Source organism: Balaenoptera acutorostrata, chromosome 3 (assembly GCF_949987535.1).
Source record: "Balaenoptera acutorostrata chromosome 3, mBalAcu1.1, whole genome shotgun sequence".
Taxonomy (NCBI): Eukaryota; Metazoa; Chordata; class Mammalia; order Artiodactyla; family Balaenopteridae; genus Balaenoptera; species Balaenoptera acutorostrata.
Genome location: NC_080066.1, coordinates 130,893,034 through 130,910,021, shown reverse-complemented (window position 1 = coordinate 130,910,021; position 16,988 = coordinate 130,893,034). Strand labels below are relative to the sequence as shown.

Genomic DNA, 16,988 nt, shown 5'->3' with positions numbered 1-16,988 from the left:
GGACTGTGTAGATCTGCTCCAGGAGAGATAACCATACCTGGCTCAGTAGCTGCAACTGGAGCTACGATTTGGTTGAGTTTAGAGTAGTCTCCCAGGTGAACTGAGTAGGGGTATGATGGGGACCACCACTCCTGCATCCTTTAAATCTTTGATGGTGGTACTAATCTCGTCAGTTACTTCCTGGGATGTGGTTTTGCTCCTGATTTACTGTTTTGGCCAGGGTCATGTTGGGGGCTGTGCAATTTCAGGCGCTTCTATTTGGTTCCAAATCATGGAACCAATGTGTATCCATCCCAATTATTCACTTGGGAGAAGAGGAAATAATCTCAAAAGTGGATCCATGGACCCTTTAGGCCCACTGTGAGGCATTACTCTAACGTGGGGCATGATAGCCTTTTGGGTCCCCAGATATCAGTGCCACCTTGGACTTTGTAGCCACAGCTCTTGAAAGGTCTGGGTATTTCCCTTTCCTCAGCTACTCTGGTAAATGGCTACAGATTGCTTTGGGAAAGGATTGAGGAGTACTTGTGGTAGCATTGTAGGATCCTTTGGCAAGGTGACTCAATCAACAACACTTTTTGGTCTACAAACTTGACTTAGATCTAGAAACTGGGTGAGGACTGCAGTTTTCTAACAGTTGACATCAACTTTCTGCTCGCCATGTCTCCATTTCTTCTGGTAAGACAAACCTAGTAACACACCTGCCAACTGCCCTTCTATTTTACCTATAAGAACTCCGTGGTGAGTTCCTATCTGTGCATGAGCACAGATTTCTGGGAAATAAGTCAGCTGGCCTTACTTCCCATAATGGTCTCTATGTACATCTTGCCACTGTCAGCACCTGGTCTCAGCCACTCCAGAATCTTATCACTCCCATTGGAACCAGAGAGCCTAATGCCATGGTAGCATCTCTAGCCTACAAATGACAAGCCTGTCCACCCAGCCTACAAAGGACAGACACCACTGAGCTTCTCAGAGATGCTGGTGATCTCCTTCCCTGTGCCTTCCTTACTGCTTTAGTGCAGGGAGTATTCTCCTGGCCTCCCAAGGAAAGATAATGACGATGTGGGTTTTGCAGTGTCGCCTGATAGGTCCACTCTAACATTTCCACCTCCTTGATTTCCCAGACCCCTTCCTCAATACTCTGCTGAGGCAGTTCCAGCATCTCCATCTTAACCTATTGAAAGCCCAAGTTTCAAATACCAGCAGCATATTAAAGATTGTCTCCAGGTGTCATTGTCAGGAAATAAGTCCCAAGTTACAGGAGAGTGCTTCATGTCAACGAATCCTCCTCCGCGCATCCAGCTGTATATTTCACTACTGTCATGGTCCAACACCCTCAAGATTACTGCTGTTACATATGAGCCAGGCCTTGAGTTCTTTGAGTACAGTTATTTCCTCCTGGAGCAAGAGCCGTGCTGCCCTGCTCAGGCGCTGCTATAACCTCATCCTAGCTACAGGTCTGTGTGCCCTGGGAGGAGGTGGGGATAGAATCTAAGGAGGATGCACATCGTCTTCTTAAAGAGGCACTTTCCTCAAGGAGGGATTTTCAGGGTCTTTGTGTGAGAGGAAGTGTTTCACTTTGGCTAAAGGGCAGAAGTTGCTTCTCCCAGCCCAGAGAGTTTAGGGAAATTTGAGAGTTTAAGAGTCTCAGGCTCATCCTCCTAAATGTCCCTATTCCAGATCTCAGTGTCCCTCTCATTACTCACCAGAGCCCTTACGTTGGCCTAAGAGACCTGTTGAGGCTGAACGTTGTCTCCTTTGTATCTCTGCTACTCTTATTAAAGTCCTGAGCCTGGTTTTAGCACCTTGTGTCTGCAGGAGATAAATGTCTCTCTAAACACTGCCTTAGAGGCCTTCTGATTCCTGCAATTGACCGGTGGCTAACCCAAATCTGTCATTCTTCTCTCTTCTTTTTTCAACAACATAAAGGTGTTAACAAAAGTCAGCTCATTCAGTAATCCCTGTAGTCACCACTGCCCCACACCACGCGTGTGCACTGCCATTGCGTGAGCCAAACCTGCACCTCATTCAAAACCAGCCTAATGGAATCTTAGTGATTGTGTTGCTGCAGCTCCCTAGGGCTTCTCTTACCCCACTTACCACCAGCAGAGGGGTCCTTGTTGCCATCCGCCTGGCGATCGATCCAGTTCCAGAATCCCATTCTGAAGATCCACTGGCTAGAGTCACTTCTGGTACCACCTATCTTAGCCTGTGTATCTACCAGAAAGTAAAGTCTGAGACAAAGGATTTCTGTTCCAGGATCCCATCTAGGACACCACATTACATTTAGTTGTCATGTGTCCCTAGGCTTCCCTTGGCTGTGACACTTTCAGACTTTCCATGTTTTTTTGTTTTTTTTTTTAAAGGGGAAGAGGAGGAAATGAGGAGTCTTTTTTTTTTTTTAATTGATTGATTGATTGATTGATTGCTATGTTGAGTCTTCGTTTCTGTGCTAGGGCTTTCTCTAGTTGCGGCAAGCGGGGGCCACTCTTCATCGCGGTGCACAGGCCTCTCACTATCGCGGCCTCTCGTTGCGGAGCACAGGCTCCAGACGTGCAGGCTCAGTAGTTGTGGCTTACAGGCCTAGTTGCTCCGCGGCATGTGGGATCTTCCCAGACCAGGGCTCGAACCCGTGTCCCCTGCATTAGCAGGCAGATTCTCAACCACTGCGCCACCAGGGAAGCCCCAGATTTTCCATGTTTTTGATGGCCGTGACACTTTTGAGTACTCGTCAGGTATTTTGTAGGCTGCCCCCTATTGGAATTTGTCTGGGGTTTTTTTCATGGCTAGACTGGGGTTATGGGTTTTGGGAAGGAAGACCGAATCACATCAAGTGTATATACTGTCACTATTGATGTTGATCTTAATCACCTGGTTGAGAATCACCTGTTTGACTGTTTTCTCACTATAAAGTTACTCCTATTCAGCTTCTCCACACTGTACTCTTTTGGAAGGAAGTCACCATATGCAACCCACACTTAAGGAGTGGGGAGTTAGGTTCTCCTCCTTGATGACAGAGTATTTACATAAATTATTTGGAATTCTCTTACATAGATTTATTTATTCTCTCCATTCATTCATTCATTCATTCAGTATTGACCTATGGATATTTGTGTCCCTTTGACATACCTCCATCAATGTAGGGTTTGTTTTTGTTTTAGCACTTTCCTTCCTGGCACTGCAAGATACTTCAGCCTCATCTTGGGTTTTCCCGCCCTATATGGAATCATCCGTTTTCTTTAAGGAGCCCTGGTTCCTTTTATTGGAGAACGGTATTAGAAACTAAGATCTGAACACTAGGAGTAGTTGTTGCTACTGGATGTGGTTGTTTCTAGGCCCTCGCAGCTGAGGAAGCAAGGTAATGTATGTGTGCATACTAACCTGTGTGTATACACTTAGCTATCGTTATTCCTATTTGTGTCTGTATCTATCTTAAACTAAACATGACCTTATACTGGTGCCTCCGGCTCTAGTCCGTGCATGGATTGGATCATGAGTTACACTAGCCTCCTCTCCTTGCTTAGATGTAAAGTCCCACGCTAACAGGGAGAACCTGGCTTCCCTATCCGACATTCATTTACTTCATTGTTCAATTCCAACATGCATGTACAGCATTATCAGAATTGCTAATTCCTACTCCCATGGGAAACAGCTTTATCAACAAGAGTATAATGCTTATGTGTAGTTCCTTTTGACTTTTGTCTTATGCTGTCTACCCATTTCCAAAGTTACTTAGGTCAGCACTTCCTCCCCTAATCCTCTTCAGTGCGGTGGTTTCATTTGTAATACAGTTAGATTCTTTTGTCACATTCTGCATTCCGTAACCTCCTAAATGATTTTTTTAAATTTGCATACATTAAGGTTCACTCTTTGTGCTGTAAAGTTCTATGTGTTTTGACAAATGTGTAATGTCACATATCCACCATTGCAGTATCACACAGCATAGTTTCAGTGTCCTAAAAAATCTTGTGTGTTTCATCTGTTCAACCCTCTCACATATCCTTTGAACCCCTGGCAACACTGACCTTTTTACTGTCTCCATAGTTTTGCCTTTTCCAGGGTGTCATATAATTGAAATCATACAGTATTTAGTCTTTTTAGACTGGCTTCTTTCACCTAACAATATGCATTTGTTTCATACATGCCTCTTCATGCCTTAATAGCTCATTTCTTTTTATCACTGAATAATATTCCATTTTATGGATGTAGCACAATTTACCTATAGGAAGACAATTTGTTTGCTTCCAGTTTTTGGCGATTATAAACATTCGTGTTCAGGTTTTTGTGTGAATATAAGTTTTCAAATCATTTGGGTAAACACCTAGGAGTGGATGGCTGGACCTTATGGTGCAACTGTGTTTAGCTTTGTAAGGAACTGCCAAAGTGTCTTCCAAAGTGGCTGTCCCATTTTGCATTTCCACCACCAATGAATGAGAGTTCGTATTGTTTAGTATCATCACTAGCATTTGGTGTTGTCAGCTTTAGCCATTCAAATAAGTGTGTAATGGTATCCCATTGTTTTTGTAATTTGCAATTCCCTAATGAAAAAAAGATGTTGATCATCTTTTCATATATTTATTTCCCATCTATTTATTTTCTTTGGTGAGGTGTCTGCTCAGATTTTTTGCCCATGTTTTTGGGGTATATTATTTTGATAAATATTGCTTAAACTTTCTCCAAAAGTTGTAGCAGTTTGCACTCTAACCAGCCATGTGTGAGAAGATCCATTTCCCTGTATCCTGGGCAGCACTGGATGTTACCAATTTTGGAATGTTTGCCTATATGTTAGGAAAAAAAGTCGCACCAAGCTGTTGCTCTGATTTGCCTTTCTCTTGCTACTAGTGAGATTAAGTATCTTTTCATGTCTCTTGATGGTTTATATTTCGTTTTCTGTGTATGTGTTACCTATTTGTAGCTTTTGCCCATTTTTTCCACTAGGTTGTCTTTTTCCTCATAGTACATACAACTTCTTTGTAATATTAGGACTATCATTCTCTATTTGTCATAACTTTAACAAATATTTCCCTGACAATTATTTGTCTTTTGACATTGTTTATAGTGCACTTGTTGTTGTTGTTTTTTCTCTTGCAAACCAACATTATTTTATTTTTTTATTATGGTAAAATACACATATCATAAAACTTACCATTTTAACCATTTTTAAATGTACATTTCAGTGGCACTAAGTGAATTCACATTGGTATACAACCATCAGTTCAACCATCTTCAGAACTTTTGTCATCTTCCCAACATTATTTTATTTTTATGTAGCTAGACTTACCTATCTTGTTTTTTTTTCTTCTGGAACTCTTGTGTTGTTTTTAGGATGCTTTCTCCCCAAGCTAAGGTCCTACAAAGTTCTCCTAAATTTTTTCTACTATTTATATTATTTTATATTAAAACATTTAATATATTTATGTTAAATGTTTACAAATGTTTTAATGTATGTAAAATTTATTCCTGTATATGGGGTGATGAGATATGGTTCTAATTTTCCCGATGAGTAGCCAGTTTTCCCAGACTCATTATTAAATAAAGCACATTTTTCAACTATATTGAAATACTACCTTTGTTATATGTCAATTTCCCTTACGTATATGGATCTAATTCTAGACTCGGTACTGCTTCTGTTTGTTCATTTCTGTGTCTGTAGTCTGCTGGGCTGTTGATGATGATGACGATGACGACAATTACAGGTGCTTTATAGAAAATTTAACCATTTGATAAAGCAAGTTGACCCAATTTTTTCCTTGATGATTTTAAAACAGTTATAGTTCTATATGAACATAAAAGCCATTTTATCTAGTTAAAAAGATCCTTTTTGTATTCTGATTGGAATTGTATTACATCCACGTATTTTTTAGAAGAACTGACATTTTTATGATATGAATTCTTCACTGGTATCATTTTATCAGGACCATACTTGTACTTCCAAAGTCCTAAATCCTTAAATGAGGTAAAGGTAAAATCTAGAGCTTTCTTTCTGAATCAAAAGCGAAATTGGGTACTGCTGCTATTAACTCTTACATTGAGTTGCATGATTTAGTTGAGAGCATTCATCCGGGTGAGAAGGAAGAACGAGAGGAAATATGAAGAACCTTGATTCTTTCTTAGTTTAGACAAGCTCTAAACCTTGCTGGGTCTCAAGTTCTTGAGAGTGTTATAATATGCTGATCTGGGAATCCTTGGGAAGTACCCAGGATTAATTATTATAAAGGAGGGGGACATCACTTTTCTCCATTCTGGGTGAATGTTAACTGATAAAAGATTCTTGCAAAGGGATCTGTGTAACTGAGACCAAGAGTCGAGTTCAAAAATTGTAAAGGCTTGTGAAAAACATTTTACCAAGACAGCTCTCAACTTTCTAAACTTTAATCCCTGTTCTTTTTTTATTTACCACAAATTTGTGGGAAAAGAAGAATGTTTTTGAAAGGAAAACAAGATATGATCCTTGAGAAAATGGTCTGTTTTCCTCTAAAGCACAGACAGGATAAATATCCCCCCATGCTCCGCACAAAGAACAGAGACCAGAGAATCCTTAGCACTTGAGGGATAGGAGAGACCACAGATGTAATGGTCTGTACACTGGTCAATCCAGAAACGTGTGAGCGCTGAGGCGTCCCTAGGGTAGAGGTCCCAAGCCCAGTACCTACAGGGGCCAGGCAGGTGTGGGAGAAATGATTCACTCTCACAAACAAATATATTTTTTCTTATTTGTCTTAAAATATGCAGTTATTTCTATTGCTTGTACATTTTCCCACTTTTGATAGAGATATGGGCACATTAAATATGTCACTTTTAACTTTAAGAAAATTAATACTGGAGAGTGATGATAAAGGGCAACTTTCACTTGGCCTTAGTGTCAGGGAGTGGTCGGGCGTGTTGGGACCGTGATGAACTCAAGTATCCAGCCTTATCTAACGTGGACAGCTGCTTCTCAGTCCCGACCCACTGACGTCACCGACTGCAGGATTGCTAGATCGCCAGCGTTTTCAAGAGGATCTTGGTAACCAGGGTTTTAAAGTAACATTTCCTGATCTGAAATGTTGGCAGCTGGGTCAAAAATTCTTCAAAATGCTAAGGCCAAACGTTTGACCTTAGAGGATGTAGAAGCCTGAGCTTATCACAACGGATAGGTGGGCAGTGAGGACAAAGGGCCGATGACAGGGTGGAGGCGGCTGCCCAAGAAGCATGTGTAGCCTTCTCAGCTCTGCGGGGGAAACCAAGCGGGGCTCAGGTTAAATTCAGTGGATGAAAATAGCCTTCTTTTTTTAATGTCAGAGAAAATGCTTCGCTTCGCAGCATAATAGGAAATATCCATATTCAAAAAGCAGAGAAAATAAAAAGGAGACCAAAATAAAATAGCAGCAGCAAAGGCAGAAACTTTATATGAGACACTAAATCTGAGTCTGAGGCGGCCCAGGCTTCTAGATATAGAATAACTGAAGGATGGTGACTGGCCTGGGAAGAGGCACTGACATCCTCAAGATTGAGCCAGCACAATTCAGAGTGCTGAGGAATGAGACCAGGCCTGAGGCTTTGGTTTCACATACTCATAAACAGGAAGGAATTAGAATTAAAAGAGCCCTGAACTCCATCTTCGTAGTACATATGGTAATTTAGTCTGTTCTATTAAGACTCCTATGTATAATAAGCATGTTGAGTAAGTCTGTGGACAGTCCATCCAGCGTGTTGCTTGGTTCCTCTCATCTAATTCCTCCCAATGCCCCTAAAGGAACCCATTCAAGGTTGAAGAAGAAGCATCCAAACCTTCGTCAATGCAAACATTTACAATCGGAGCCTTGATCAAGACCTCCAGGCTACCAATTGCAGACTGGATTCAGGACCAGAGGTGTCCCTCTGAGCTCTGCCCCTGAGGTCAGGGGAGTCAACAGAGAAGAGTACGGTTTGGGGATGCTAAATCCGCCACATCTGGCTCCTGATCTCACCACTGCACTGACGCTGCTTCCGGTGAGGTCACATGAACCCCTTTGGGACGCCCCCCCCCCCCCCCCGGGCGCCTCTCAGGCTTCTTCCCACTTGACTTTTCAGCACATCATCACCGTGGACCACTTCCTCCTTCCACGATACCTCTGTAGTGTCACGTTCTGCTGTCTTCTCTCTTATCTTGGGGGACCTTCTTCCCTTTCCCCTCCTCTGCTTCCTCCTCATCTACCACATATCTGGGTGCTGGGGTTCCTTGGCCTCTTCCTTCTCGCTCACTCTTCTGGGCAATCACTTCTAGCCATGGCTTTGCTTACACTCACGCTGACTCCCCGGCTTTTATCTTCAACTCAAACTCCAGCCGACCTGACGACTGTATTGGTATCTCGGAGTCCCTGTCAACCCAACGTGCCAGAACAGTAGTTCCTTCCCCCCAAAACCTGCCCTTCCCCTCAGTCATCGCACCACCATCCACCCCCATTATACAAACCGTTGGTCATTCTTGACACCCTCTCCTGCATGCCTCACCTCCAGTCCATCACCACATGCGGACTATTCTAATAATAAGATCTCTCTCCAAACAGTGCCTTTCTTGCCATCTCCCCTGCCTCAGCGCTGGTCCAAGCTCTCAGCTATCAACAGGCTCTTCACTGGTCTCCTCTCACCATATTGCCTCCTCTGAGCCATTCTGTATCCTGCCACCATAGTGAGCTTTTAAAAACCCAAATGGTAAATTATCACATCTTGCTAAAAATTCCTTCTGGTAGCTTCCCATTGCACTTAGGATGAAACGTAAATGTCTTAGTATGTCCTGCAAGGCCCCACAGGACCTGCCTTCTGCCTGTCTCACTGGCATCAGTTCCATGTGCCTGACACTCAGACCACACCATCCTGCAGTTCCTTAAGTGGCGTAAGTTCCCTCCTGGCTCAGAGCCGGTCCTCTGCCTGGAAAGCCACCATCTCTCTACCACCACCCCTTCCCTTGATCTGGTCAGACCTTCCTCACCCTCCGGGACTCAGTTCAAAGTCACTTCCTAAGGACAGTTTCTCTAAGGCAGCCTAGCCTTTTATATATGGAGGGCTCTTCATGGTACTTCTTGGCTTAATGCCCGAGTCCTCCGTCCCATTCACCAGCGTGTCCCTAGTGCCTTGAACAGTGCCAGAGGCTGAGCAGACGCCCTCACATCTTTGTTATAATATAACAAAGAACACAGCCAGGACAGGGACTGGCTCCCAGATATCTGCTGCTCTGGAGTGTTTTCAGGTCACCCAGAATCCTGGCTACCTACAGAGAGTTAATAATTTATTTTAAAATATTTATAATTTAACGTTTATAAGTCCTAATTAGAATTTAGGCTTAGCAATTGAGTTTTCTAAATGAAGAATTTTCTGGAAATCAGTTGAGAAATAAGTCATTGGCTATTTGCAGCTACATAAAGGTTGTCTCATGGCAGGGGATAGGAGAGACAAGTGGCTTAAGTGTCACATGACATCTTCCTATGGTGCCAGAGGCATTGGAAGCCCTCGCATTTGACGATAAACGTCACAAGCCTTAAATGTGTATATGCGCCTCAGTGGTATGGTGAAAAGTACTCCCACACTCCTGGCAGAGGTGTAAGTATGTTTGATCCTTTTGGAAAGCAGTTCGGCCATATCTGTTTAGAGCTTTATGTTGTACTCCTGGGACTCTAAATGGTGCCCAACTAACTTCTTAAATGGCCACCTTCCCCAAGGAGATCTTCCCTGGGCCACTCACTACCCTTGAGCCAGGTACCCTTTCCTGGGGGCTTTTTGTAACACTTATCATGTCTGTAGTTACTTGTTCCACATCTGTCTCCCCTCCTAGGTTCTAGGCTCCTTGAGAGTAGGGTCAAGTACTTGCTTTGTTTGTCTCTATATCCTTAGGACTAGCAGAGTGCCTTAAGCACATTAAGATAGATAAATACTTGTTGAATAAAATGAATTGAGAAAGTCAGCCTAAGTAGAAATAGATTGAACCCCCAATAACAATATTAACAGTTAAGCTTCCTGGAGAGACCAATGTGGCCTGACACTGTTTCACGTGCTTTGTGTTACGAAGCTGTCACAGCAGCCCTTGAGCTTCCTGCTCTCACAGATGGAAAACTGAGGCCTAGAGACATTAAATTAAATTATTCAAAGTCAAGGTCAGCTGGCTAGTAGCTTGTTCATCAAAACCTTATTTATAATACACAAAAATTGGAGAGAATCTCTATGTTATTTGAATAGAATAGCCAGCAATTATTAGAATCTAGGTTTTCAAAAGGTGTGCAGTAACAGGAAGATGGGTGTAATATAATATTTACAGTCCCACTCGGCTCAGTGGATCCTGCTGTGACAATGCTCTTTACCTGCCACATGGTCCCCATGCTTGCGTTGCGGAGTTATAGCTCTTTTAGTTCATACCAGGGTGTCGGGTGGGGCAGAGGCGGGCCAGACGTAGAAAGTGCCATCTGGAGGATGCGAGTGTTTCAGAGAGAGAACTGGGTGAACAGGTCCTGAAGCGAGAGGAGGTGTGAGCCTTTGAAGAAGTGAGAGAAATTCAGTGTGTCTAGGGTTTAAGAGATGCGGCTGCAGAAGTAAGCAGAGGTCAAATTGAGAGGATCTTTGGGCTTTATCCTGAGGCAGCAGTGCCCCTGGTGATCACTGCAGGTATGGATGTGACAAGTTGGAGGTGCCAGTCTTGGCATCTGAGAAGGTCCAGGTATTTGTTTTGGTAGAATTGATACATTTGTACTTTTGCTAAAAAAGTTGGCTGAAGATGTGAGGACTACATATGGAACATGGAAAATGAAAAGAATCTAAGATTTGAGGTCTGGGCCTTCGGACAGTTATTTTTCAGAGGCTGTAGGAAAATCTCTGCTTTCCGCTAATTGTCATAAAGCTGCTATTTACCCCTTTAAACTTGCTTGTTTGCTTTCTGTTTGAGACGTCTGAGCCAATGAAATTCTTTGGTTTAAAACAGCAGTCAGTTCTGTCCTCCTATATCTGGAAAGTGTTAGTTCAGGCGAAAAGTTTCCAGCTATGGGAACGTGAATCTGGGGCTTTATAGCCTGGAGTGCCTTCTGTTCTAAGGCCCAAATGTGGCTAATGGGCTTTAGAGTGTCTTGGCTGTTTTATATTTGTTTCATCAAGTGTAATCGCTGGAGCAGGAATTTCACATCTTGAAGATAGAGGGGTTTTACAAAGAAAATGAGAAAATAATTCTTTTTTAGTATTTCTCTTGATGACTGTTTCTCTTCTCACTATCTATACAATTGTGCTAGAGTGTGCAGTTCAAGAACTTCAGTTTTTCTCCTTCTGTCTTTTATCATTTATGAAATATCTGTTTACCTATGATTAATACCTCTGTCTACATATCAAATCACCTGGAGAATTTGGGGAAATAAACCAGATGGCTGGGCCCCTGTCCAAGACCAATTCAGGATCTCTGGGGGTGGTGCTGGGGCATCTGCAGTTTTCAAAAGTTCCCCTGGTGATTCTGCTACAGGGTTATTATCTAGTGCTGCATTAACAAACCTCCTCAAAACTTAGTAGCTTAAAAAAGAATGATTTCTTACTTCTCACAGCTGTGCCTTGGCTGAGTGCCCCTTCAGGGGGTCTTGCGTGGGCTCACCACGTAGCCGAATTAGGTGAGGGCTGGCAGGGGCTGAGCTCAGCTGGGACACCTGCGCCCTGCTCTCCTCGTGGTATTTCATCCTGGGCTGGATCTGGGGGGGGGTCTCATGATTGCTTTGACCACTAGAATGAGACAGAAGTTATATCACCTGATTTCTGAGACTAGGCCTTAAGAAGCTTTTCGGCTTCCTCTTTTGCTCTCTTAGATCACTGCCCGGAGGCCTTCAAGCCCTAAAGAAAGTTAACCATTTTTGCTCTCTTCACAGTAGTTTGCTTAGTTGTAGTGTTTCCAGTAAGATCATGGACAAGGAGGGGCCAGAAAGGTAAGTACAAGATTTATCTCTGTCAACACCGACATTCATTCCTGCCTGTGTTTTCTAGATACACTCCTTCAGGCATATCAGATTGGAGAGTCTTCCTCATTTTTCTCTTTTCAAAGGTTTCATCAGCCTAGGAAACCTGATTTACTCATTCATTCACAAATAGTGATCGAATGCCTATTATGTGCAAGGTCCCATGCTGGGAATACAACATCATTCTGCATAAACAAGAGAACACAGACCCTGATGTTTGTCATGGTTCTTATATTCTATAGAATGTATCCATTATATCTGTTGGCAGCAGAGGACATTAAACAATCAACTGAACAATTACTTAGTAGTTTTGAAAGATTCCAAAAGATTCATACTTCAGGGGGTCACGAGGGACACTGAAGCAGTCTAGGGAGATCAGGGAGATCTCTTTTAAGAGGGGACATTTTCATTCTTTTTTCCCAGCCTTCTCATATCTCTTTTTACCTTCACTAACCACCAGGGTCATGATCATTTTTCACTAGCAGGCTGCTAACGAACAGCTCATAAAGAGAAGAAAGATAGTGCTATCGACAGCCTCCGTCAATCCAAGACAAGAATTTTTCTAAAGGACAAATAGCTTTCTTCTATTGGGCCAAAATTAGAGAAAACTGTCTTTCACACTTCCACTTTAGCACCTTGCTTTTTGTGTTTTCAGCAACTCAAGCATCCCAACCTCGTCAACCTTATCGAAGTCTTCAGGAGGAAGCGGAAGCTTCACCTGGTGTTTGAATACTGTGACCACACGGTGCTCCACGAGCTGGACAAACACCAAAGAGGGTGAGTGACCTGTCGTTTACAAACAAAACACAGCAAAACACCCTAGGGTTTGCGAGGGAAAATGAGTTATGACCCTTTTTCACAGTAGGCAAGGACAGCCAGTGTTTGGCCAGCATACTCTGCTGCTGAGGGGTTACTGGAAATGTTGAGAAAGAAATCATAACTCATCATTTTCATGAAGAAAGCAGCAACTACATTATTCGGTTGAACTTGATTTCTTGGTGTATTATCTCTGCATAAATGCTATGTCAGTCTCCAGGAAAGAAAAGGAGGGATATTAGTTATTCCGTGCCTGCCTAGGGAAGCATAAGGACCTGGAGGTTGAAAGGAAGAGGTCAAGGACAATGGCTAATAGGAAGTTTAAGGCTAAAACAAACGTGGTGTTTTATCTGAAGCAACCGAGGTATCTGGTCTGCTCTATTGGTCAGAACTTTTTTGGTTACAAATGACAAAAAAACCCAACTGAAGCCGGGTGTAGGTGAAAAAGGAAGTGGTGGTGGCCGTGATTGGAGAGGTGACTCTGGAGGTCCCGCTGATCTTATAACACATTTCTAGCACAGGCAACACCTTTGTGTGCAGCAGCAGAAGGCTCGGTGAGCAGACAGAGCCTTTGTTCGAAAAAAAAAGGCAGGGGGTGGGGGTGAGATCCCTTCCTCTGAAGCTCGCTCCTTGCCAGGGTGAGCAGAATGCAGGCTGGATTTTGGCTCCCACCCACTCCCCAGCTGGGCATCTTTAAGGCACAGTGCCTTAGGTGGGGCCGTTCTCTCTCTCTCTCCCCCTCTCCCCCGCACCACCGACTCCCAACTCTTCCTCTCTGTGTTGGCTTCATTCTGCCTTGGAGTTGAGTCTCCTTTACAGGGTTGATTTTGGAGGGTATGCGTGTGTGCTGTGAGATGGAAGCAGGTAGGAAGGGAAAAGTGTGAAATAGAAAGCATTGCCACAGACTTTTATCAACCTGTGTAGCCATTCTAGAAGAAAGGAAGTTCTAGAAGAAGGTAGCATCTGCATACAAAGTCCAGTAGAAGACTGATTGGCTCAGCTCAGGTGATGCAGCTACCCCTGGAACCAGTCACTGTGCCAGAAGGAGAGGGTAGAATGATTAGAAGGCCCTGGGAGATATGATTCAAAGTGGGTCAATCAAAGAAGACTTCTTGGAGGAGGTGGCCTTTGACTTGCAAGGTGAGGAGACTCCAGAGAAGTCGAACAGGGAAGGATATCTCCTCTTCTCTGTCTTTTGCTGTGTTCCTGGGAGCCCAGCTTTGGCTGAGGACGATATGCAGAGTGCACTGGAGATCAGAGTGATGGAACGGCACCCCATCCTGGCTCACATTCGCACTCCAGTGGCTGGAGGCTGAGGCTCTTTCAACAAGGCTTTCAAGCCTTGGCCAAGAGCTTGCTCTGTCATGTGGTGGTGGTTATGTATGATCTGCCATGACCTCCGGGCAGATGGGATTAAAGAGGTTCATGGTTCGTTAGTGACCATGGCACAGGCTTTTCTTGTTAATTTACACAGCCAGAGGGAGCCAAGAGAACAGACACCTCCCTCCCTTCAGCAAGTCATTGATACAGAGAAATGATGTGTTCAAGGGAGAAAACATTGACTATGTTGATATTTGCTCTTTTGACAGCTTGCAAGTGACACTTCAATTAAACCTACTAGTATAAGTTACTCGTGCTATGTGGAACTAGGGGGTTGTTGCAGGGAGTTTGATTAATCATGTTAGATTGAGTCACTTAGAAACACTGATTAGTGGGGGGTTGAAAGCAATTGGGAGTCAGTTCTTTTTTAGCATATAGTTTAAGCAGAAGAATAAAAAGACAGGATGAGGAGTGACTAGAGTCTTGGAAGCAGATTTTTTTTTTAACTCCACTGGCTAAAATCTGTTATATATGTTCCAGAAAATGCTTTAATATAGAGGTGGGTTAGAGAAGGGAAAGACTGGTAGACATGTGTGTGGTTAAATACAAGCAGCTTCATTTCCAGATGACACTGTGCCATGGTTTGTCAAATATAAGATTGACTTAAGGAACAGTAATAACTGAGCAAGTTTGAAAAGTAAGATTTATTCTAAGTCAGATCATATGCATTTACTTTGAAGTTTAAGGATGCGTGTGTGTGTGTGTGTGTGTGTGTGTGTGTGTGTGTGTGTGTGTGTTTTAAAAATAAAAGTTAGGGCTTCCCTGGTGGCGCAGTGGTTGAGAATCTGCCTGCCGATGCGGGGGACACGGGTTCGAGCCCTGGTCTGGGAAGGTCCCGCATGCCGCGGAGCGGCTGGGCCCGTGCGCCACAATTACTGAGCCTGCGCGTCTGGAGCCTGTGCTCCGCAGCAAGAGAGGCCGCGATAGTGAGAGGCCCGCGCACCGCGATGAGGAGTGGTCCCCACTTGCCACAACTAGAGAAAGCCCACGCACGGAGGCGAGGACCCAACACAGCCATAAAATAAATAAAGAAAAAAAAAATAAAAAAAATAAATAAAAGTTATTTTCCATTATCCTGACTGTTTGGATTCTCCGATCTTTTAAATGCTATTTCAGAATTTTGCTTGTCATCATTAAGGAGTAAATGTTATTAACTCTGTCAACCAACGATTTTGAAATTCATAGGAAAACTTTGTGTTTCAATGTAGAGATCTACAAAATAAAGCTATACTATAAAATAAAACTTTGTGAGTGTATTCCCAGTAAAAGTGGGCCAGCATCACCTGTGTGACCTTTAGCAAGTTGCTTACAGGTGTCCTTACCTCTAAAAATGAGAGTTGAGTACCAGGTAAAATTTAAGAGAACTTCCAGCTCTACAGTGTTATGAGTTGATGATCTAATACCTAGAGCTCAGAAGACTGCAGTTCTCTTTTAGTTTCATATGTGATCTGTTAGACAATATCAACAGAAGATAATGTGCTAATGCTGATGTTTTTCCTGCCTGGTGGCAGGTTGGTCCTCCCTGGGTTTGCACGTTTACCCCAAGAACGTCCTGTGATCACTATATTTCCGGGTACAAATTTCTAAAATATAAAGTGGATCATGCCACTCCCCTACATAAGTCATTTAATAGCTCCTCAAAGCTTACTGGTGTGGTAAAAACCCCTAGCATGGGATACAAGATCTCACTCACTCTGCAAGATAACCCCATTTCCCACCAGTTTCCAATCCCATGGAGTCATTTGCATCCTAGGCTTTAGGACACCTGGGTTGCCCTACCTTCTGTACTCTGCCTGGCAAACTCCTGCTTGCCCTTGGATACAGCTCAAAGATGACCTCCTTATGATATCTACCTTAGGAGACTCGGGAGTTCCTTCCTCTGGTATCCATTACATCTTCTGGAATTATTTATGTTTACCCAGTAAACTATAAAATCCTCAAGGGGAAGAGCTGTGCCTTCCTCATCTGTGTCTCCCCAGTAATTTTTAGCTTAATTCTTGGCACTTGGTATATTCTCAATACTTGTGGAGTGACTGAGTCAGCAAACTGATAAATTGATCCTTACAGATGATTTTAAAGAAGAGTAATCATAACAATGTTTTATTTTTCATTTAAAAATACTTACTTTGATTAAAAATTCCTAAAACCTAATATTGTCAAAGGAAATTATTAGTACACTGCTAGAGCAACGTGTCCAGAGGGCAGTTTGGCAGTGGGTCTACTTCTGTTAATTTACCACAAGAAAATAATTGAGTATGTGTGTAAATATTTAGTTTAAAAAGTGTCTATTGTTAAAGTATTGTTTATAATAAAAAAATTGGAAACAACTGAAATGTCCAGTGATAGAGGATTGGTTAAGTAAATTATAGTATGTCTTTACAATGGAATACAGTGGAGCTGCTAAGAATCATGCTTATAAGATAAAACAAACATTGACATAGAGAAATGTTCATGAGTGGTTGCAAAATGAAGAAAAAATGCTATAATAAAAAAACATATTTCACTTTCATAGAATTTATATATAGGTAGAAAATAAAGAAAAGTAATTAATATACACATTTTAATAGAGATTATCTCTGAGTGATGATTGTATAGATATTTTCCACTTTGTTTTTTTATATTTTCTCCATGTTCCATTTATTACTTTGGCAATGTTTTAATTATTAAAAATAATTCCTGCTAAATCAGACTCAAAGACTTATCTCTACTTTGAATCTGAAATGGATACTAATTTATCTCCTTGTAAGATGTTGGTAACTTCTTGAACTCGTTTGGAAGGCTTTTGGAGAAGATTCACATTCATGTTGCTACTAACAAGCAAGTTTATGCCAGAATATATCCTGTTATAGTGGCATA

General features: G+C 42.6%; 1 protein-coding gene across 4 annotated transcripts in view; it reads left to right on the top strand.

Annotated features, from left to right (window-relative positions):
* The window catches only part of CDKL1 (cyclin dependent kinase like 1), a 56,615-nt gene that overhangs the window by 17,841 nt on the left and 21,786 nt on the right, over positions 1-16,988 (top strand). For all 4 annotated transcript variants that reach the window (XM_007192822.3, XM_007192820.2, XM_057544051.1 and 1 more), the window contains one exon: positions 12,592-12,713. In XM_007192822.3, the coding sequence (XP_007192884.1) occupies positions 12,592-12,713 (122 nt within the window). The remainder of the gene's footprint in view (positions 1-12,591; positions 12,714-16,988) is intronic.